At 39.1% G+C, this 23,008-nt stretch overlaps 3 protein-coding genes across 5 annotated transcripts; 1 reads left to right on the top strand and 2 right to left on the bottom strand.

The window, feature by feature from the left end:
* The first annotated feature begins 2,852 nt into the window (after positions 1–2,852).
* On the top strand, positions 2,853–5,973 carry nudcd2 (NudC domain containing 2). The gene is made up of 4 exons (XM_046859404.1): positions 2,853–3,249; positions 4,386–4,434; positions 4,540–4,691; positions 5,547–5,973. Exons 1-4 carry the CDS (start codon positions 3,061–3,063, stop codon positions 5,628–5,630), a joined length of 474 nt encoding a protein of 157 aa, XP_046715360.1. The 5' UTR covers positions 2,853–3,060; the 3' UTR covers positions 5,631–5,973.
* Positions 5,971–10,418, bottom strand: ccng1 (cyclin G1). 2 transcript variants are annotated; one of them, XM_046859403.1, is made up of 6 exons: positions 10,223–10,418; positions 8,493–8,756; positions 8,057–8,310; positions 7,905–7,980; positions 7,677–7,787; positions 5,971–6,936 (listed from the first exon to the last, which is right to left on the bottom strand). In XM_046859403.1, the coding sequence occupies exons 2-6, from the start codon at positions 8,754–8,756 to the stop codon at positions 6,745–6,747; spliced, it is 897 nt and encodes a 298-aa protein (XP_046715359.1). In that variant the 5' UTR covers positions 10,223–10,418; the 3' UTR covers positions 5,971–6,744. The 2 variants fall into 2 exon arrangements, with proteins under 2 accessions (XP_046715359.1, XP_046715358.1); XM_046859402.1 differs by having other exon boundaries at positions 7,905–7,983; positions 10,223–10,417.
* A 1,154-nt stretch (positions 10,419–11,572) lies between these two features.
* Positions 11,573–21,824, bottom strand: LOC124392834 (septin-8-A-like). 2 transcript variants are annotated; one of them, XM_046860076.1, is made up of 10 exons: positions 21,629–21,824; positions 20,002–20,116; positions 17,619–17,814; positions 16,589–16,775; positions 15,365–15,526; positions 15,174–15,270; positions 13,858–14,026; positions 13,642–13,774; positions 13,399–13,565; positions 11,573–12,489 (listed from the first exon to the last, which is right to left on the bottom strand). In XM_046860076.1, exons 1-10 carry the CDS (start codon positions 21,656–21,658, stop codon positions 12,486–12,488), a joined length of 1,260 nt encoding a protein of 419 aa, XP_046716032.1. In that variant the 5' UTR covers positions 21,659–21,824; the 3' UTR covers positions 11,573–12,485. The 2 variants fall into 2 exon arrangements, with proteins under 2 accessions (XP_046716032.1, XP_046716033.1); XM_046860077.1 differs by lacking the exon at positions 20,002–20,116.
* Positions 21,825–23,008: the final 1,184 nt, after the last annotated feature.

The following is a 23,008-nucleotide window of genomic DNA, read 5'->3' on the forward strand; positions in this document are numbered from 1 at the left end:
AGAGAGAGAGAGAGAGAGAGAGAGAGAGAGAGAGAGAGAGAGAGAGACAGATCTTTTAAGATCTAAAGAATAATCCAGTTAAAGTATTTACTGAAATCCACCAGGGACATTTTTGGAAAGGGTTCGGATTAAAAATAAAGCTGATGTAAATGTTTAAGCGAGTAATGACACACAATCACTGCACCAGAGTCTCAATGACTCTCATCACTATCCGAAAAAATCCTTTCATTTATCCAAATGTGACATAAACTGATCAAATCTAATAAATGCAATAGATACAATAATGAATAAAATAAAAAAATATATATTTGAATGCATTTTTTTTTACACCATTTGTTTGTTTTGTGTAATGAATAAAGTTAACTTAATTTCATTTTATAGTATTACAATGTAAACACAATTAAACAAATGCCTGATCTCTTTTTTATAATCTCACCAGTGAGGCAGGCGGACAGACAGACAGACAGACAGACAGACAGACAGACAGACAGACAGACAGTCAGATGACGGATGGACAGACAGCGGACAGACAGTCAGATGACAGACAGACAGACAGTCAGACAGACAATCAGGCAGACAGACAAACAGACAGACAGTCCGATGACAGACAGACAGACAGACAGACAGACAGACAGACAGACAGTCAGTCAGACAGTCAGACAGTCAGACAGACAGACAGACAGTCAGGCGGACAGTCAGACAGACCGACAGACAGCGGACAGACAGTCAGATGACAGACAGTCAGGCAGACAGACAAACAGACAGACAGTCCGATGACAGACAGACAGACAGACAGACAGACAGACAGTCAGTCAGACAGTCAGACAGTCAGACAGACAGACAGACAGTCAGGCGGACAGTCAGACAGACCGACAGACAGCGGACAGACAGTCAGATGACAGACAGTCAGGCAGACAGACAAACAGACAGACAGTCCGATGACATACAGACAGACAGACAGACAGACAGACAGACAGACAGACAGACAGACAGACAGTCAGTCAGACAGTCAGACAGACAGAGTCAGGCAGACAGTCAGACAGACCGACAGACAGCGGACAGACAGTCAGATGACAGACAGTCAGGCAGACAGACAGCAGACAGACAGACAGCAGACAGACGGGACAGTAAGTTTCACAGATTCCAATTTGTGCATCGGCATAAAAGTTAACAATCGATTTATTTATTTTTCAAGTGCATCAGATACAAGTTGGCATTTGTATCGCAGTGCATTGTTTTGATCATATTTGCCCCAGTAAAAACTGATTTATTTATATAAAATTATTATTAGATGAGCTATTCTTTTATGATTTAGAAAGTGACCAATAATTTATGACCAATACTTTATATGAAGATCGATCTCTTCCCTAAACTGTTTCTCGAGCGTGTTCTCCAGCACCGCTGCTGCTACGTGAATATGACGCATCCCGACACTACGGAGACCGAGGCGTGTCCTGAGAGTCACATACAATACAGATTAACATGGCAGAGGTAGAGCTGTAACTTCCTGCAGACACAACAGGTAAAGAACATCTGGTTTTATTTCATCTTTTCTTTTTTTGCACTCCAGAGTCAGAAGGCACTTAAGTAAATTGATGATTTGCTTTCTGCACCATACTGAATTGCAGAGCATCATATTTTTTTCCATTAAATCACACTGTGTTGAAACAAATGGGAATCGCACACACACTCAGACTCCAATCAGATCATCACTCTTCATCATGGCACCTGTTAGTGTGTAGGATATATAACAGGCAGCAAGTGAACATTTTGTCCTCAAAGTTGACGTGTTAGAAACAGGAAAAAGGGAGGAGCGTAAGGATTTGAGTTTGAAAATAACGAATTTGTGATGTCTAGACGACTGGGTCAGAGCATCTCCAAAACTGCAGCTCTTGTGGGATGTTCCTGGTCTGCAGTGGTCAGTATCTATCAAAAGTAGAAAAGTAGAAAAGTGGGACCAACACAATATTAAACAGCTGGTCATAATGTCCTGCCTGATCAGTATATATATATATATATATATATATATATATATATATATATATATATATATATATATATATACACACACACCAAAGAACTGGTGGTGGATTTCCGTAGGCACAAACACACTTCATCATTACCATCAGTGAACATTCAGGGAAAGGACATTGTGAGAGTGGACTCTTACAAATACCTGGGTGTTCATCTAAACAGCAAACTGGACTGGACAGACAACACTGAGGCAATTTATAAGAAAGGGCAGAGCAGACTCTTTCTGCTGAGGAAACTAAGGTCTTTTGGAGTGCAAGGAGAGCTACTGAAGACCTTTTTTGACTCTGTGGTGGCCTCAGCCATCTTCTATGGTGTGGTCTGCTGGGGCAGCAGCATCTCTACTGCAGACAGGAAGAGACTGGACAAGCTGATCAGGAAGTCCAGCTCAGTCCTGGGGATTCCTCTGGACACTGTACAGGAGGTGGGAGAAAGGGGGATGGTAGCAAAACTATCATCATTGCTGGAGAACGCCTCTCACCCCCTGTAACCGTTTCATCGGTGAGCAGCTCCTTCTGTAACAGACTGTTACATCCTAAGTGTCTGAAGGAGCATTACAGGTCTTTTCTCCCTGCTGTTATCAGACTTTACAATCAAAGCTGCTCCCAGTAAACCAGTCACCATGATACACACTGTTATTATTATATACTATAGTATGTCTCTATTCTTTTATATATTTGCATTTATTTTTTCTTTGCTGCTGTAACAGAGAAATGTCCCCACAGTGGGACGAATAAAGGTATATCTTATCTTATATATTATATATAAGATAAGTGTCCATACCACAGACTGACACCAAGTGGCGCTGTAACGTCTGTGAGCTGCTGAAACTGTTCCTGTGTAGAAGAAGAGACAGAACATGCAGGAATGTAGGAGAACGTTCCTGCTCGTTCTGGTTTCTCTGTGATCTACATGTTTTGTAGAAACCCTGCTGATGGAACAGGACACCGGAACAGGAACAGATTGATGTGGATATACAGAGAGCAGTGAAGGTTCGAGGTGTTTCCAGGTGGATATTGAGACAGTACCATGTCGGTGCACTTTGAGGAGAGGAGCGGGGTGGTTCCGTGTAAAACTCCATGGGGTTCCTGGTACCAGACCATGGAGGAGGTGTTTATAGAGGTTAATGTTCCTACTGGAACATCCAGCAAAGACATCAGGTGCAGCCTCGGCAGCAAACACGTAGAGCTCAACGTGAAAGGACAGGAGATCTTCAAGGTGAGGTTCACTGTTTTTATTCACAACAGCACGTGGTGTATCTAGAGGAACTTTATAAGAGAGAGAACTTCACAACAGTGCTGAAAATACTGCTGGTCCTAGACTGGTTTTAGGGTGTTGGCCAGTTTGCCATCTTACCTGACCAGCTAAAAACCATCTCAAGTGTCCAAGCTCCTTTAAAACCATCAATAACACGAGTTACAACCAACCTGTGTGTACAAACTTCTATAAAACCTTCAAATAAAACCAACTAGAACCAACCTGATCTGCTCGAACCAACCTGTAGGTGTCCATTCTCCACTAAACCCATCAATAAGACCAGGTAGAACCAACCTGATCTGCTAGAAGGAACCTGTGAGTGTCCAGAACCTTCTGAAAACCTAAAATAAGACCAGGTACAACCAACCTAATCTGCTAGAACCTCCCTCTAGGTGTCCATTCTCCCTAAAACCATCAATAAGACCAGGTAGAACCAACCTGATCTGCTAGAACCAACCTCCAGGTGTCCAAGCTCCTCTAAAACCGAAATGCAAGCAGCTGGAACTGACCTGATCTATTAGAACCCACATGTAAGTATCCAAAATCTTGAACCACCAAATAAGACCAGCTTGAACCAACCTGTGAGTGTTCAGAACCCTCTTAAACCTCAAATGAGTCCAGCTAGAACCATCCTGGTCTATGAGAACCCACCTGTAGGTGTCCAAGCTCTTCTAACACAATCAATAAGACCAGCTGAAACCAAATTGTGGAAAAAAAACCCCCACATCAAATAAGACCAAATAGAATCAACAATCAAGTGTCGTAACCCCCTCTAAAACCAGAATGCCAGAACCAACCTCACCAGCTAGGATCTTCTCACCAGATCCATCTTGTAAGTAACCAAAACCCCTATACCTGTGACAAAATAGAACCAGCCTGTAGGTGTTTAGGAAAACCATCCAAAACCATTACAGACCAACAAGAAATTTTTGATTTTCAAAACCATGAGCATCTTTTCCACACAGAGGAACCTGAGACCTTGGAATTGTTTATGGATTGCTGAGGAACACACAGAGGAACCTTGAAGATTCACTCGATATCATTTCAGTTCCATAAATTTGTCATATGTGACTTGTGCAATTTTTTTTCCACCACAGGGAAAGTTGTTCTCATCGACGGTGGGTGATGAAGCAACATGGACACTGGGTGAGGTTTTTTTTTCTTCTTCCACTGAAGAAACTACTGAGGTCTGAAAGCGCACATGTTGATCCAGTCTGGTTCTTACCCAAGTCCTCCTTTAATATCTCACAGAGGACAAAAAGCTGATCAGGATCGTCCTGATGAAGACAAACCGCGAGGCGGGGAACTGCTGGACTTCGCTGTTGGAGGAGCAGTACGCCGCTGACCCGTGGCTGCAGGACCAGATGCAGAGGAAACTCACTTTGGAGAGATTTCAGAGAGAGGTGGAGTCACCCAGATCTTTAATTTACCTCACCCTTATTAAAATAAATCCTCTATATCTAGATGCTATGAAGAGATGACACATGAAAGTCAAATCTCTGAAAAATACACCTTAGATAGATTTTTAGACATTTCACAGGCTTAAAGGAACAGGAACTACTTTGGTGTTTCAAAGTTAAATGTATCTATAGATTGACTGATTTTTTTTTGTTGTTGGAAAGGAAGGAGGTAGGTAGAGAGTAGGTAGTTAGGTTTGAGAGATGGATGGATGGATGGACAGGTAGGTACGTAGTTGGGTGGCTGGGTAGGTATGTTCGTAGTTGGTGGGCAGGTGGATGGGCAGTTAGGATTTAGGTAAGTGGGTAGGTAGGTCAGTGAGTGGGCAGATAGGAGGTAAGTGGGTAGGTAGGTCAGTGAGTGGGCAGGTGGATGGGCAGTTAGGATTTAGGTAGGTGGGTAAGTCAGTGAGTGGGCAGATAGGTGGTAAGTGGGAAGGTGAATGTAGGTCAGTGAGTGGGCAGAGATGAGGTAAGTGGGTAGGGTGTCATGGTCTTGTAACTAAACCCAAAAATCTAATTGTGACGTTTGTCAGCTCATTAGCCAATCAAAATGCAACAACTCTCATAGTAGCTTTTGATTCAACAGCTTTCATTATTAGTGATGTACAGTGCACTTTGATCATTCATCCCCAGATCAAAAAATGGAAATTAACACATTTGTAATAAGACTGCTGAAGTGGTAGTTTGATTTATTAAACTTGATAAATAGCTGATCAGGGGGTTGACACGCCTCAGGAGGATTGTGGGAATCAGATTCAGGAGCCTCGAGTGACACCGAATTTCTTTGGTTTCTTACAGAACCCTGGGTTTGACTTCAGCGGTGCCGAAATCTCGGGAAACTTCCACGGTGGCGGCCCGGATTTCAGCAGTTTACAGAAGTAACTACTCATCCAGCAGAGAAGAAAGACTTTCTACTGACTGCAGGGGCTTGTTTTTGCTCAATGGGACACTTTCACATCGCTGCAGTCAAACACAGTACATCCTGACTGCTGGTTTAAACTCTGATGCCTCACAAATCATTACATTAACTTTTGTTAAAGCCATAACTTAAATTCTCACAGAATGCCTTTGGGTTGGTTTTATAGACGCCTGTGAAAAGGGTTGCCATGTCTTACCCCAATCCCCTAAGACACTGCTCTTAGGAATAATCTGGCAACTTTATATTTATTAGTGATAAACAGTGGAACAATAAATGATTGAATAAAAGGAGAAATTATGCAGGTAACATTTCAATAAGTGTTTTTATTGAAAGGTCCACTTCCAGGGAACAAATCAATTTGGTCAAATCAAAACATTTTTCTTCTTTAGTGGAAACAAAATCTCAGCACCGACATGCAGAACTGAAACAACTAATTGTCCTAATTAACAATTTACACAATAAGACCCTGTGTGTTTATGGTTTCATTTTAAACCCTGACCTACAAAGTTGTGTGTTACAGGTCAGTTGTGTTAACGTCCGAGATCTGCTCTTAAACAAAAACAGACTGGCTGTTAATAAAAGAAAAGGAACTTCATATATAATCACCTTGGGCAGGAGTGTGCTAGAGGACAGCAACAACCTAGGGTGGGAGTTAAGGGCTTTGGGCCGATTTCTTGGTTCCTCTGATGTTCATCTAAATCACAAAACCCTTCTCCCTCCTCTTCCACACGGTGGACTGAGGACCTAGGCGGTTCAATACTTTCGACTGCTTAGAACAACCGGCGCGACTCAGGCGCCGATTCGAGTGAGCGTGCTGCGTAGTCACGCCCGTGCCGGTCAAACCCCGGGAGGTACGAACCTCTCCGGCTGACGGCTTTTAAACACTCGACTAAGATCTTCCAAAGACAAATACTTGCGTGCTTATACAAAATAAAAAAAAAAGCCACAAGAATTGGTTTCCATACAGAGCTCCACTCGAAGTTCTGTATAGAAGCCAATATAACAATCACAGCATTTCAGAAAAGAGCAAGAAATGAAAACCAAAAAAAAAAAAAAAAAGAAATCACACTGCAGGCTTTAAGAAGCAGATTCAGGGATCGTGGGAAGATGAGCGATCTTGTAGTAGCTGTGCTTCAGCTGCCGGGCCGTTCGCCCAGAGATGATCCAGCGCAGTCTCTGGCTGTTGGGCTTCCAACACTTGGTGGCAGAATATTCAGTCAGGCACTTTGAGACGAGCTCACGCACACACACCAAGTCCCCGTCTTTAATCTGGAGGATGCGTAAACAAAAGCTTTTATTTTTTGTACTTCATTCTAAACATGTACACAAGTGAGGAATATTTATATTAAAAAAAAAAAAAAAAAAACAAGACATGAGCCAAAATTTGCCAGAGCAGTAGCTAGGGCTGTGGCTAGACGTCGACTGAGTGGATTTAAGAGATCAATAGTTGGATTGTAATTGCAGATAATTGCTAAAAGAAAATACTTGATTTACAACAAAAATATTAAATCCATGTAAAAATGTACTGAACTTAATTACAAAAAAGAAAAAAGTACTTGGTGCTACATGAAAATTACATAAATATCACTTGCATGTAAAAACAGACAAAAAGTGCTCATCAGTGCCTCTAGAGGCCGCTCTCATAATGACACCTTTTCAGGCAAAACTGATGAATCAGTCGACCTCTAGCTGTGGATCGATACCTTCATTTCAGTAATTTGATGATTCGGGTTTTACACCAAAACTGTTAATTGCTGGTGGTTCAAACACTTCAAACTGTCCTTCTCTGGAGAATCACTGAGCATGCACTTGTCTATGTAGGAGACTCACACTATGCATGTTTGGCCATGGCCACTTTTAAAGCCCCAAGCAATACCAAGTCAATCCTTAACATTCAGCACAACAGAATGATGGCGCTCTACACACAACACCCCCAATATCCAAAGTGTGCGAAAGTGCTTTGCATTTCTTATACAAGCAGCCTGAAGAACGATAAAAACGAGACTTACAGCCAGTTGGTGCTGGATGTCCTTCACCCCGCATCTCAGAGCTTCAACTGACTCCGATTCGTGCTCTTCCTCAACCTCAAGGGCCAGCAGAGCCAGCGCAACCAACGAAGGCTAATGAAAAAAAGGAAAATCAAGAGAATTCACAGGAGAAGAAAGAGGGGAGAATGTTTTACATTTCTAAACCCTGTAATGAAAGGCTGCTTCCTATCTAAAAACACAAGAACTCACCCGTAGCTTTGTGAAGGTAAAGGAGCAATGGCAGGCCTTCAGCCGAGCCTCGAGTCTCTCAATGTTCAGAATCTTCCTACTGAAAACAAAATAAAAGGTCAATTTTCTCCTCTCAGTACACAAATACAGGAAGCACGCATGCTGTTACTCACTCATCAGCGTCCACTTTCTCCTGGATGTGGCTGTGAAACAGGCGGAGGAAATGCAGTGCTGTAGGAGCTTTAACCTTCCAGTAAAGCTTTTCCAGAACGATCTTCTCCATCCTCATCATGTCCGAAACGGTGAAGCGGTTCTGACTGATTCGGATCAGATCGCTAGCCAGAGGAACGTTCTTCTCCTCTTCGGAGGTCTTCACAGCGATGTAGAAGCAGCAAAGGCCGACACAGGACAGATGTTTGGGCTGGATCTGAGAATGAGGGATTTGTCCTACTATTTCAACAAAATCATCATTGTGCATACACTAAAGGATTCACACGTTTTTTTTTTGTTTAGCTTTGAAGCATCATCTACTTGCTAGTCAAACGTCAGACGCCCGTCAGCGTCTCCGCGCATCAAACACGACTTTCGTTTCCAGCTGATGACACGTACCTTCATCATAGACAGAAAGCGATCCAGGATGCTCACGGCGAGGGAGAACGTCTCGGCACTGAACCCGAAGAAGCGAGTCAGAGAGAGCAGATCTTTCACCTCAAAGTCCCTCATCTTCGCGGTCATCCTCATGCCGTTGTCGTGGGCCGACTCCAGGACGCGAAGCCCGCACAGTTTGGGCTGGCAGCGGACCTCCTGCTCCAGAAGAGTCTTCAGCTGGACTGCAAACGGCAGAGCTTCTGCACCGGTCAGCGTGTCGATCATCTACAAACAAGAAACAGGTCATTCTAATAAATAAATAAAAGCTCAATTGTCTCGTGTAGCTCAGCTGCAACTTAGTGTCACATTTTTATCTGTTCTAAAATGTCCCTTAAATTATTACTTTTCACTTTATTAATACTCTAATCAACATGGACATTGAGAAATAGACGTTTTAAGCAACCACACAACATTAGACAAAATATTCTTGTAAAAGTATATTTGTAAAATTACGTAAACAATCAGGACACCAAACTGAGCTTTTGGCATGTTTCCACACGGACGGTTTTAATTGCCGGACGCGAGAGTCATAGATTTTTGGTGCTCGATTTGAGACTTGGCGCATGTTTAGTGATTAGAAAATTGTTCAAGTTTTTTTTTAACCCGAGTAAAGAAATGACGTCGTAAATAAATGCGTTGTGCGGTAAAAGAAATCAGCGCTGTTTAATTTAAAGCACAAATTTTTTAGACATGCCTAAATTAAACATATAAAAACAAACATCCAATAAATGTGCAAACCTTTTTATTAAAGTCAACGGGATAAAAACAAAGATTCTAAATGTCCCCCCATGAATAATTTGGTAAATTTTTATTAAGAAATTAAATTTGTTGGTACAATTAAAAGCTGAGGTTGATTTTTTTTTAAATAACAGCTCAAGTCTGGTCTTGATATATTCCTATAATCTGAATATGCATATATTATATGTTAATGAAGCATACGCCACGCCCCCACGAGCTCAGGTGGTCGATTAAAAGGCACGTGGAAACAAACAAAATGTTCCGACCCCGGAAGTGCATTTCTCACATGCGTTTTTATTTAAATGTAATTTTTCAATTAATAAAATGCTTTTGCTCATTGTTTAAAAAAAAGTTATATTAGACACGAGACTCGCATTCAAACTTACAACATGGACACCAGTCATCCATATTGGTTGCGGTCATTAAATCTTTCCCTATCCGTATTATGGAATCCTGAGCTCGGATTGGTTGAAAGGCCATGTGTATGCAAACTGACTCGACAGCTGGCCAATCACAAAGGAAAGCCCCCGGATCTAAATGGGAAGTGCTATAAAGAGGGGCGGGACTTGCCAGAATACGGGTAGGAAAAGATAGAAAGCATCGGGTGTTCTGTCTGGACATGTCCCCGACGCAATACTATGCACAAGTGACCTTTATGGCATAATATACTCGGATTTACAGGATAGTAACAACAACAAAAAAGCAATTTCAACAGTAATACGTTATTAAAATTGTTTTACATTTCCTACATAAGGCATTTCTATCTTTATCTGTAACATATGACCTCGAATCCAACATATGTTCATATGAATAGGGATTTACAGAAATAAGAAAAATATACTACTAACAATCCTCAGAAAGCTTTTTGTTAATCATGTTGAACTATTTAAGAAAAATAAAACAAATAAAATAACTTTATATCAGGAGAACGGAATACAAAATGGCGAACTTACCGTGAATGGTTTGTTAAAAGCGCGAGCAAGTTTTAATACATAAAAGAAAATAAATGTTTAATAAAAAAAAAGGAAAAGGTAAGAAATACAAACAAAGATTTATGAAGCTTATTTAGTTATATGTATAAAGCAAGTACTTTAATTTATTGCCCTGCACACCCCTGACCCTTGGCGTCAGGCGGCGACCGAGTGCCTGCTTCGTCCTTTTATAGTCCACAGACCCCAGCGTGAGAACAGATCTCATTGGTTGATGTAAAGAGGCGGTCTTTCATGATGCCTTCTCATTGGTGAGCCACCTTGGAGAATCATAAGCCACGCCCTCTCGCAGCAATCGTTGCCTTTTTTAGTACCTCAGCTTTGAACTGATTTCAGATCAGTGACCAGATGGTGTGTTCTAGAAAGTACCATAGAGAGAGACAGATAGACAGACAGGCAGATAGACAGACAGATAGATAGACAGACAGACAAACAGACAGACAGAGAGACAGACAGATAGATAGACAGACAGACAGAGAGACAGATAGATAGATAGACAGATGGACAGACGGACAGACAGACAGACAGACAGACGATAGATAGATAGATAGATAGATAGATAGATAGATAGATAGATAGATAGATAGATAGATAGATAGACAAACAGACAGACAGATAGATAGATAGACAGACAGATAGATAGACAGACAGACAGAGAGACAGATAGACAGATAGATAGATAGACAGATAGACAGACAGACAGAGAGACAGATAGATAGATAGATAGATAGATAGATAGATAGATAGATAGATAGATAGATAGATAGATAGATAGATAGATAGATAGATAGATAGATAGACAGATGATAGATAGATAGATAGATAGATAGATAGATAGATAGATGATAGATAGATAGATAGATAGACAGACAGACAGACAGACAGACAGACAGACAGACAGACAGACAGATAGATAGATAGATAGATAGATAGATAGATAGATAGATAGATAGATAGATAGATAGATAGATAGATAGATAGACACAAGCTGGACGTCATGAGGAAAAGTCGGTCAAAGCAGATTAAAACAGTTGTTTAGCTTTTTCATGAACTTTTTATACCTCTTTGTTTAGGTTTTTTTCTGTAGAATTTGGACAAAAACACACAATTTGCCTTCATTTCAAATCAGGAAAAACCATAATGTACCCAAAAATGCAGGGAAAACCGGGGGGTCATTTTATGAAGTTAATATTGATGTTAATATTGTGTAGTGAACAGTGAAGGACTTCATCCATCTAAACACTGTACTCTTCTTGTGAAATAGGATACATCATTATTCGTTAATGTTTATTTGACCAATTACAAACAACCAAATATAGTAAAATGTTTACAAATGTATTTCACAATTTTTACGATTTTTGAGTGGAGAGAAATTTGACAAAACAAAACATTCATTCAGAGATCTGAAAGTATTAACCAGCTGATAAAAGCACAGATATCAGTCACAAAATGTCTCCTTCTTCAATGATCAAAGTTTTATAAGTGAGCAGAAACTTTTATTACATCATTGTGTGAACACATTTATAAAATATTAAACACAGTGGAGTCCAGATCAGTAACATGTCGGAAAGAAATGTCCAGAATTTCTTATTAGTGAGTGAACAAAAGCTGTGTGTAGTTCATCTGATACACAGTGTTGGTAAAAGCACTCGAACAAACTCTATAACAAACTCTGTAACACTTCGTAACGCACACTATAACACACTGTTACACACGCTGTAACACTGCATATACCAATAATAGATACCAGTTTAGTTCAGCAAAATCACCTCATCACTCAACATCAAAAACACAATGGTTTTATATCAGGAACACTTTAACAACACTGTGTATCAGATGAACTACACACAGATTATGTACATTCACTGATGCAGGGTAAACATGTACATCACGTGGGAAAAAGAAAAGAAACAAACAAACAAACAAACAAACAAAAACAATGTAAAGCAAGAAGTGTGGAAGGAAGGAAGAAAAGAAGGAGGGAAGAAACAAACAATAAAGTTGGTGGTAGAAGTGACTGAGGAATATAAAGGAAAATTAAAAAATAAAGTATAAAAAGGTGTATCCATATCGTGAGCATCAGTCAGTAAAAGTATTAAGAAGATGATATAAACATTAGGGGATGGAGATGGAGTTCTCAGGTGAGCTCTGAGCAGGTGTTTACATATTGAGATGTTGCTCCATTAGATGCTCTGGTCACGATAAAAAGATTCATTTGTCGAATAACTCAACTGTAAAAGAGGTGGGAAAAAAATTCATTACAAACAATTCATCAAATGTCCAGCAGATAGCGCTAGATCGGACACGCTGCTAATATCAGACACAGAAAAAGGAATTCTCTCTCTTTTCAAAGGTTTTTCTCTCATTCTCTCTCTCCAAAGGTTTTTCTCTCATTCTCTCTCTCCAAATGTTTTTCTCTCATTCTCTCTCTCCAAAGGTTTTTCTCTCATTCTCTCTCTCCAAATGTTATTCTCTCATTCTCTCTCTCCAAATGTTATTCTCTCATTCTCTCTCTCCAAATGTTATTCTCTCATTCTCTCTCTCCAAATGTTATTCTCTCATTCTCTCTCTCCAAATGTTATTCTCTTATTCTCTCTCTCCAAATGTTATTCTCTTATTCTCTCTCTCTCCAAATGTTATTCTCTTATTCTCTCTCCAAATGTTATTCTCATTCTCTCTCCAAATGTTATTCTCATTCTCTCTCTCCAAATGTTATTCTCTCATTCTCTCATTCTCTCTTTCCCCAAATGTTATTTTCTCATTCTCTCTCTCTCCAAATGTTATTCTCTCATTCTCTCTTTCTCCAAAAGTTATTCTCTCATTCTCTCTTTCCCCAAATGTTATTTTCTCATTCTCTCTCTCCAAATGTTATTCTCTCATTCTCTTTCTCCAAATGTTATTCTCTCATTCTCTCTCTCTCTCCAAATGTTATTCTCTCATTCTCTCTCTCTCTCTCTCTTTCTCTCTCTCTCTCTCTCTCTCTCTCTCTCTCTCTCTCTCTCTCTCTCTCTCTCTCTCTTTCTCTCTTCAAATGTTATTCTCTCACTCTCTCTCTCCGAATGTTATTCTCTCATTCTCTCTCTCTTAAAGCCCGGTACACTCCAAGCTGACGGTCGGCCATCAGAAAATATAAAAATCACCTTTTCTTGTCTTTGGAGGTCTGGAGTGCGAGAGCCTGCAGTGTTTCTGCCGCCATCTTCCTCCTGTTGAAAGAGTTCATCTCCTCCTCCAGCTCTCTGCGCTTCTCCTCTAGATTCTTCTTCTCCTCCTGGTGCATACGCTTGACTCGGTCAAAGCGCTCATGCAGCTACACGAAGAAACACAAAAACATGCTGAATAAACTACAAAGTCTTTTATAGTCTTTCATTCTGATGACCTCTGACCTCTCGCTCTCTCTCCTTCAACTCAGCTTCCGTCTCCTTGACTTTGATGACGAACATCTGGCGCATGTCCTCCTCCATGCGCTGCAGCTCAGCCACAAACTCTCTCCTCTTGGCCACATAGGTTTCCTGCAGACTGAGCGACAAGAGATGCTCTGATGGGAAAATCTCACACACTCTAAGGATTTTTAGAGGATATGGCAATCTTGTGAGCAGTACCTGAATGGCTGCATGTCAGTTTCGGGGTCTTTGAAGCCCATCTCCTCGAGCTTGCAGCGGCGGTACAGCTCATAGTGACGTGTGTGTGTCTGCTCCCTCAGGTCCTCCATGTTTACCCTGATTAACATCTCCCTGAGCTTTACAAAATCACAGTGGCTCTCATTCTCCACTGCGCTCACACACACACACACACACACACACACACACACACACACACACACACACACACACACACACACACACACACACTTATTGCCTGCAAAACAAATGTACACTACCAGCAATAAATAGTATAAATACCTTCCCAAACTAAAGAAAAGGACAATGAGTGAAGAAAGAAAGAAAGAAAGAAAGAAAGAAAGAAAGAAAGAAAGAAAGAAAGAAAGAAAGAAAGAAAGGAGAAAAGGAGGAGTGATATAAATATACATACATTAATTAAAAATAAATAAATAAATATGACCAAAAAGAGCAGAAATATAAAATGAAAAGAGTAAATAAATTAATGTAAATATAAACAAAGACAATGATGAGTGAGGTCAGAGAGGAAGAAAGAAAGAAAGAAAGAAAGAAAGAAAGAAGAAAGAAAGAAAGAAAGAAAGAAAGAAAGAAAGAAAGAAAGAAAGAAAGAAAGAAAGAAAGAAAGAAAGAAAGAAAAGGACAAATGAGTGAGGTGAGTAAGACAGACTAACACAAAGAAAGAAAGAAAGAAAGAAAGAAAGAAAGAAAGAAAGAAAGAAAGAAAGAAAGAAAGAAAGAAAGAAAGAAAGAAAGAACGATAGAAAGAACGATAGAAAGAAAGAAAGAAATGTGGATAGTGGACAGTGGACAGTTTTTTTTAAGCTGCACATTCTGGCAAAGTCATGGATTTGAGAACAAACATTTACTTGGGTAGAAAGAAAGAAAGAAAGAAAGAAAGAAAGAAAGAAAGAAAGAAAGAAAGAAAGAAAGAAATACATGAATGAAATAATGCACATTGTTTTTCATGCATTTCTGTGTTTATTTATTTATTTGTTTGTTTGTTTTGGATATCCACATTTCTTTCTTTCTTTCTATCGTTCTTTCTATCGTTCTTTCTTTCTTTCTTTCTTTCTTTCTTTCTTTCTTTCTTTCTTTCTTTCTTCTTTCTTTCTTCTTTCTTCTTTCTTTCTTTCTTTCTTTCTTTCTTTCTTTCTTTCTTTCTTTCTTTCTACCCAAGTAAATGTTTGTTCTCAAATCCATGACTTTGCCAGAATGTGCAGCTTAAAAAAAATTGTCCTCAATATGAAACTACACACACTACACATTTCTCTCATGTGTCTGGTCGTAAAGGTTCTCACCCTGTACCACACCCCATGGGTACTGCCTGGCTCTCACCAGCTTGTTTCCCACTTTTACCTCATCTTGACTTCCCACTACAGCAAACGGCAGAAGAGCCTGGAACAGAAAATCAGACATTTAGATGCAAAAACACCACACGTACAATCAACTGTTTAGAAAAGACGAGATTCTGACTTTAAACTTCACTCACGTTAATGGAGGAGTTGATTTCTGCAACCGCTTCGTCGTCTGTGGGAAACTGGTAAATCTGAACGCCGTTGCTGACGAGCTCGCTCATGATCTTAATCTTGAATTTGTGAAGCTCAGATTTGGAGATCGTGTCTGCTTTCGCAATGATGGGAATGATGTTTACCTTATCAATGACGGACGCAAAACATTCGTAAATACAACCCCAATTCTATCAAAGTTGGGGCAGTGTGTAAAATATAAACCCATATTTCATTCACCTAGAACATAGAAAACATGTCAAAATGTTTCAACTGAGGAAATGTACCATTTTAAGAAAAAAAAGATGTCATTTTGAAACTAATACCAGCAACACGTCTCCAAAAAGTTGGGACAGGGGCAACAAAAGGCTGAAAAGAAATAAGTAGTACTAACAAGGAAGAGCCGGAAGAATAATTCACAACCTTTTAGGTTCATTGGCAACAGGTTTGTAAGATGATTTGAGCTAAAAAAGAGCATATTAGGAAGTCAGAGTCTCTCAGAAATACTTCTAAACATCACTGTTTGTAAACACAGTTTGCCATGCCATCCAAAAATTTTAAAGCTCAGGTAAAAGCATGCAATGAAGCAACCATATGTGAACATGAGCCAGAAATGCAGTCATCTTCTGTTCTGTGGTCAGACAATTCAAAAATTTGACATTGTTTTTGAAAACGATGGTCCTCCGGACTAAAGAGGAGAGGGATCTTCCAGCTTGTAATCGGCGCTCAATTCAAAAACCTGCATCTCTGATGTTATGGGGGTGTATTAGTGCCTGTGTAATGGGCTTACACACCTGGAAGGTGCAACCAGATGGCATCTTTTTTAAATGAAGGCTGTGCATTTTTAAGCAAGACAATGTTAAACTGCATACAGCATCTACTGTATGACAACAGCATGGTTTTGTAGTGGTTTCGCCATTAGACAATATTTGGCACATCCTGAAATGAAAAATACGACCAAAAAGACCCAGGACTGCTGAGCAGTTAAAATCCTATATCAGACATAAATGGGACAACATTCCTCTCCCTAAAACAACTGGTTTCCTTAGTTCCCAGATGTTTACAGACTGTTGTTTTTAAGACGTGTTGCTGTTATCAATTCCAAAATAGTTGAAATAGTCAATTTTCTCAGTTTAAACTTTGGTTGTCTGTTGATCTCATCTTGTGTATGTATTTTATACAGTAGTATGAAAGGTGATCGGTCTTACTTTACTGTCCAGCATCTTCATGGTGACCAGATCGAGTGATCTGAGCGAGTGGCCTGTAGGTGAGATGAAGTACAAGCAGGCGTGGATCCTTGTGTCGTGGTAGTTAAAGAGTGAACGTTTGATCTTCAGCTCCTCTTGGAGGAAATTCTCAAACTGGGTATCAATGTAGTCTATAATTGGTTTAAAGCTGCAGAAAAAAAGATAACATTACTTTCTTGTGCAGTGAGGGACATCTTCTAGTGCCTCAAAGTAGAGAACATTCCTATTATTTCCCTCAAACCTGGCTTATTCCACCAGGTCATTGGTATTTATATGTACCTAGTGTGATTAAGACCTTCAAAATAATAATAATGGTATTCCTAAAGAGGTTTTACCAAGTATCCTGACTAACCGTCTTTGGAACAACACTGTAAATACAGACTGTGAATTCTAGATAAAAACAACATAGAGACTGGGAGCAAGCTTAAGGCATCCACAATAACAGATTCAATTCAGTTTAGCTCAGATATATTTGTTTAGCGCTTTTAACAACAGTGCTTTTATCCCAAAGCATCTTTACAAAAAAATATTAATATACATTTTAGCATTATAAATAATTTCCTATATATTTATCCCTAATAAGCACGTCTGTGGCAAAGAAACACTAAGAGGAACCAGACAAAAAAAGTGAACCTCATCCTCATCTGGGTGACGATAGATATCCATTTATTATAGCTCCATCATCGCTGAGATAATTACTGATGGACACTTGAATGCAAAAAGTTTATGAAAATTGCAGCCGTGAACCATTTTAGCAAACAGTTTATATCAATCAGTCTAAATCCATGGTTCTTGAGTTTAACCCCCTCAGAAACCCCATGGATCTTTATTCTGTTCATGTGGAACCATCCTCAGCTTCAGTAAATGGTCTTATACGTGGCTACATGTTAGTATGGGTATAATCATGACATTAGTAATTGACAATACAGTCTAAAGTGTTTTATTCTACTTATATCAGCTTTTATTTATTCAAAATGTTCCTTCCACAAACCTCTCTTCTTTATTGACCTGGTCACCAAACCCCACGGTGTCGACGACCGTCAGCTTGAGATCCACATTGCTCTCCTGCATCCCATAAGTCCTGGCTCGTAAATGTACATTGCTTTCATAGTGACTAGCCTCCTCAGTTTCAAAGACGGTGTTAAACAAAGTGTTCATCAGTGTTGATTTCCCAATTCCGGTGTCACCTGAAAAGGAAATCACGCCATATTTAAAAGTCGTGCTTCTCAGTTTTTGGTTATATGTTTATTGGGCCATTTTTTAAACAAAGACATTGAATATCCTAAAGTAGGTTCTCCAACCTTTTGTACATCACGGCCCAGTTCAGTTTTAATTATAATATTTTCATGGACCAGCTGGTGGGTTTGTGTGTGAGATAAAAATCTAATTCTGCCGTATGTAAATTTGGATGGTGGCTCTGAATGGGAAAAATATACAAAAATCATAGTGTCATATCTGTGGACATTTTCTCCAAAAGTTTCCTGTGGCGGAGTCGTGAACTGCTGGTTGTAAAAATGTATGCCTTTTTTAATATCTATATCTATATCTATAAAACAATTCTGGTCTGTGTAATTCCCACAGATTCTGCATCATTATAGCTGCCATAATGATGATTTCAAGATCGACATACATTTTTTAAAAAGACTTTATTTATCAAAATTCTTTGTAAAAACATGTCAGATGTGCAAGTTATCGGTGCAACACTACCGACTATAAAAACGTGTGAAATTGTCAGTTTCACAGTGTTATTGTTACATTATTGTTTTTGTTATCGCCATACTTGATTACATTCAACGCAATACGTACTTTTCTTTTGCACATTTAAATGTTCCTACTGCAATTTTTATGTCCCTGATCACAAAATATTTTCAGACCAATTGCACTATTTTTATTACAACTCATCTTATGTTTATAATTTATTTTATTTAATGCACACTTTTCCGAGCAGCCGATCAGCTCACTGAAAGTTGGATTCTGTTTATAACTCTGGTTGTGACAAATTGAATTTTGAATCTTGAATCTAGTGTCATAGCCAAATTTCCATTAGATTAATAAGAAAAAAGTTGATATAGCACCTATAACAATGGACATTGTCCCAAATTAGCTTTACATGAATAAATCGATGACAAGTATGCCTTTCAAATTCAGAAATCAGTTTTCTCCCTAATGAGGAAAAACTCTTCTCAGACTCATAAGCCATTGATTCCACATTGTTGACCAGTGTTCCTGCCCCTCTTCCCTCCGCGGATCTTCCCACTTCGTCCAGGCCTGCCTCTGGATAGTGTCCTCTTCGATTGGAAGCCACTTTGTGCAGCTGGGGATGGTTTCTCATCAACGCCTTCCGGAGTAAGAACAGGAGCTTTGAGGATGGATTTGGACTGTAGTTAATGTTAACAGTCTGCTTCACTGACTCAGGACTACAGTTTTGCTTCAGATCACCATCACTCCACCTCAACATCATATATCTGCAATAAATGGACATTCGGTGCCACCCAGATGAGGATGGGTTCCCTCTTGAGTCTGGTTCCTCTCAAGGTTTTTTTCCTATGCCATCTCGGGGAGTTTTTCCTTGCCACAATCGCTAATCAGAGACAAACTTACACTTATAAAGAACATCATTACCACATTATCTGTGTAAAGCTGCTTTGAGACAATGTTTATTGTTAAAAGTGCTATACTAATAAAAATCAACTGAATTGTAGCCAACAGTTTATATTAATTACAGTCTGAATCCATCTTTAAGATTCTTGAGTTTAACCCTCTACAGTAACATCATATATCTTTAGGCTGTGGAACCATCCTGAGTGGTCTACAATGGTCTACATCTGGACGTAGGGCATCAGAATGGATTAGGCAGATCAGTAGAGCAGAAAGGGACCAGATTGCTGGTATCGCAAGGGAACGTGTAGCTCGAATGAACCCACCCTCCAGATCAGTCGTCACATTCAATGATTTTTACACAGAGAAAGCAGTCTAAATAGAACTGCCCTTTTTCTTTTCCAACATCAACAAAATATAACTTCCAATATAACTATATTATTTGGGTTGAATCTTTGCGATGTATTAGTATTTAAAGTGTTTATTTCAGCTGCTGCAGCGAAGCAGGACACGATTTGCCACAGCAAATAAAGAAGGGACGCAATATTTTTCAGTGATTACTAATGTTTGGTTTTGAAGAGAAAATGCAGGTGAAAATATTAGAATTAAGGTCAAAGGGATAAATAGGGTGACCATGTTTGCGTCCAATAGATCAAAGTCGTCTGAGTGAAACGAATCTAATAAGGAATTTCTAAACTGGCGATCTGAGAATCGGTAATCACTTCATTCTAATAGGTTTGTAAAGTAAATTCGATGTAAGTAAGTATATTGCTCACCCACACACAGAATATTGAAGCAGAAACCCTGAGACACCGATTTGCTAACCAGCTGATCCGGGAGGCTGTCGAAACCAACATGGCCCCCGAGAGTTAGGGTCCTTTTCTCCTCGGCCTGACGGGTGAGAGATGTGAAACAAACACTAAATCATTAGCACTGACCGGATTAAACACATTAGGGAAATGTCTTTACAGCAATATGGTTTCAAATTGCATGCAGGTGGTATCTAAGAAATCCACTGAATTCAAACTCCATTCTGTTCTGTCACTTTGTTAAAACTAGAACGCACTTTTTACTGGGATCTTGTGTTTACTTGCAACGTGGTGTGCGAACAGCGTGCACAACAAATCATAAAAATCCAGAGGGCCAACAATCATTCAAGTAAAAAAAAAAAAAAAAAAAAAAAAAAAAAAAGCAATAAACTAACAAAGAAAGAACAAAAATCAACAATATAAGTCAACAAATAAATAGATAACTACCAAAAACACTAATAAACAAACAAATCAATCAATCAATCAATCATTATAAACAAATAAATAAATAGTAAACTACCAAAAACAAACAACCAAGCAAATTAAGATAAGCCACTAATAAACAAACAAACAAACAAATAAAACAAAGGTATCAACACAAAAATGTAAATAATAAATAGATGGATAAATTAACAAATAAACAAAGAAAGCAAAAAAAACCCCATTTTTATATGTGATATAAATAAATAATAAATAAATAAATAAATAAATAAATAAATAAATAAATAAATAAATAAACATTTTTTCATGAATAATCTGTAAAATATGGGCACATGTATTTATCTATTTGTTTGTTTGTTTGTTAGTTTGTTTATTAAATTGCCAGAAATGTAATTTTCTGAATTTATGTTTTCTTTATGGATGGTGTACAATCTAGCGATGAAGAAAGCGTTCAAACGTGAAACAGGACTGAATGAAGACGAGGCAGAGACGAGACCGAGCACCAAGCAGCCTGCTGACGCATTCACAGTGCCAACTTCTGTCCAAACACAAGCAAAGTGTTTCACACAGCAAGCCGTTTCACACACTGGCACACTGCTCTCAAAACACACACACTCACACACTCACACACACACACACACACACACACACACACACACACACACACACACACACACACAAACACATGCAGAAGGGAAATAAAGGCCTCTTTATTTATCTCTCCCTTCCTGAAACAGTGTTGCTGCTCTCTCTTTGTAAAAACACTCATCAATCAAAGTTCCTCTTTTTTTTGCTATGGTCATAGACAGAACGCTGCAGGATCTGGCAACCCTGTCTATTACATGCATACATACAGGATCAAATACAGCATTATAATGTACAATGAATGATGTATAATGTTAAACATCACGTCATGTGATACTTAGAAAGGTATTAAGCAAAAAACCTTAGAAAGGTATTAAGCAAATTTTGACTATGAGCTTTATCCAAGCAGGAGAAAACTGAAAACTGAGAAAAGTAAGGAAAGAAACCTGTTCTTTATCCAAGCAGTTTGTCTTGGTGTAATAATAAATCTTCTCAGATACTCTTACAAAAATTCTCTCATGCATCTTGTTGCATCTTGACAATAAATAGCAGACAAATGCACACTTACGGGGTATGTGTCAATGTCCACGGCAGCCATGCTGATCTGTCAGAGAAGTCGATGGTCTTCAGATTCATGTGTTCTGTCTCTGACACTCAGAAGCCTAAACAACTCAACACTTGCAGCAAGGGCCCCTTGATGGAAACTCCCCCTTCGCATTAAAATGCAGCTGGGGAAGCTGAGATGCCATCCTCTGAGAACGCCAACCTTCTGGCACTGGCTTTCTGTCTTCAGAACACATTCCATGTGGATGATGTTTTTGGGACATTTGAATCTTCAGTGGATATTTGGAGAGACTTTACCAGAATAACTGATAAATATAGAAAAGTGATGATAAATACTCAAATGTGATTGGTCAGAATGATGGGACTAAAGACTAAAGATGTGTTTTAGCATGAACGATTTTTTTCCAAAAACTAAAAAGGTCTCAGCACTAATACACTATATAGATAAAAGTATTGGGACACCTGACTTTTCCAGTCATATGTGCTCCTTCCACAAACTGTAACAACAAATTCTGAGGCAAACAACTGGATACGAAGTCTTTGGATTGTGTAGCATTTAATCTTTACTTGAACTAGCAGACCCAAACCTGTTCCAAGGGTTGGAGTTCTTTGGTTGCCTGCTATAAAGTTCCCCCAGCCCCCAGGCCTACTCACTCTACATCAGTACCTGGCTTTACTAACGTTCTTGTGGCTGAATGAATCCTGACAAATTTCCACAAACACACTCCAAAATCTAGTGGAACATCTTTCCAGAAGAGTGGAGGTTATTATAGCATCCAGTGGGGACTAGATGTGGAATGGGATGTTCAAAAAGCACATACAAAACTGTAAATAAAAATAAAAATAATGTTAGTTGTACTATATGATCTTCAAAGCCATCAAAGGGGATTTTTTTTCCTGACACTGTATATATGTGACATTCAGCTGGAAATCTTTCCACACTGGAAGAAAGCTGAGACGAATATCAGTTTTCACACTCATGAACATTAGAATTGATGAGAGAACAGATGATGCTTTGCTCCTCATGACCAGTAGATGTCAGTATAATCTTCTCTTTCGCTCTCTAACGCTCTCTCAAACACAAAACCAAAGTCTGGGGTGCAGTCAGCGTTCCCATTCAGCCAAAAGGTGTTCAATAGGGTTGAAGTTCACGATATACTTGTGTGCCTTCATCTTTGTGGTAACAGTTTAAGGAAGAACCACACTTGGCTGGAAAAGGTTGATCATTTTGTTCATACAGTGTATGTAGATTCAGGGCCACAACCATTCAAATGGCTAAAAGAATGAATAATGAAATTACACATATACACATAAAAATAGTAGGTCAGTGGTTAAAACATCTGGACTTCAAATCATAAGGTTATGAGTTAAAATCCAAGCACCA

This window comes from Silurus meridionalis, chromosome 10 (genome assembly GCF_014805685.1).
Source record: "Silurus meridionalis isolate SWU-2019-XX chromosome 10, ASM1480568v1, whole genome shotgun sequence".
NCBI classification, from domain to species: Eukaryota; Metazoa; Chordata; class Actinopteri; order Siluriformes; family Siluridae; genus Silurus; species Silurus meridionalis.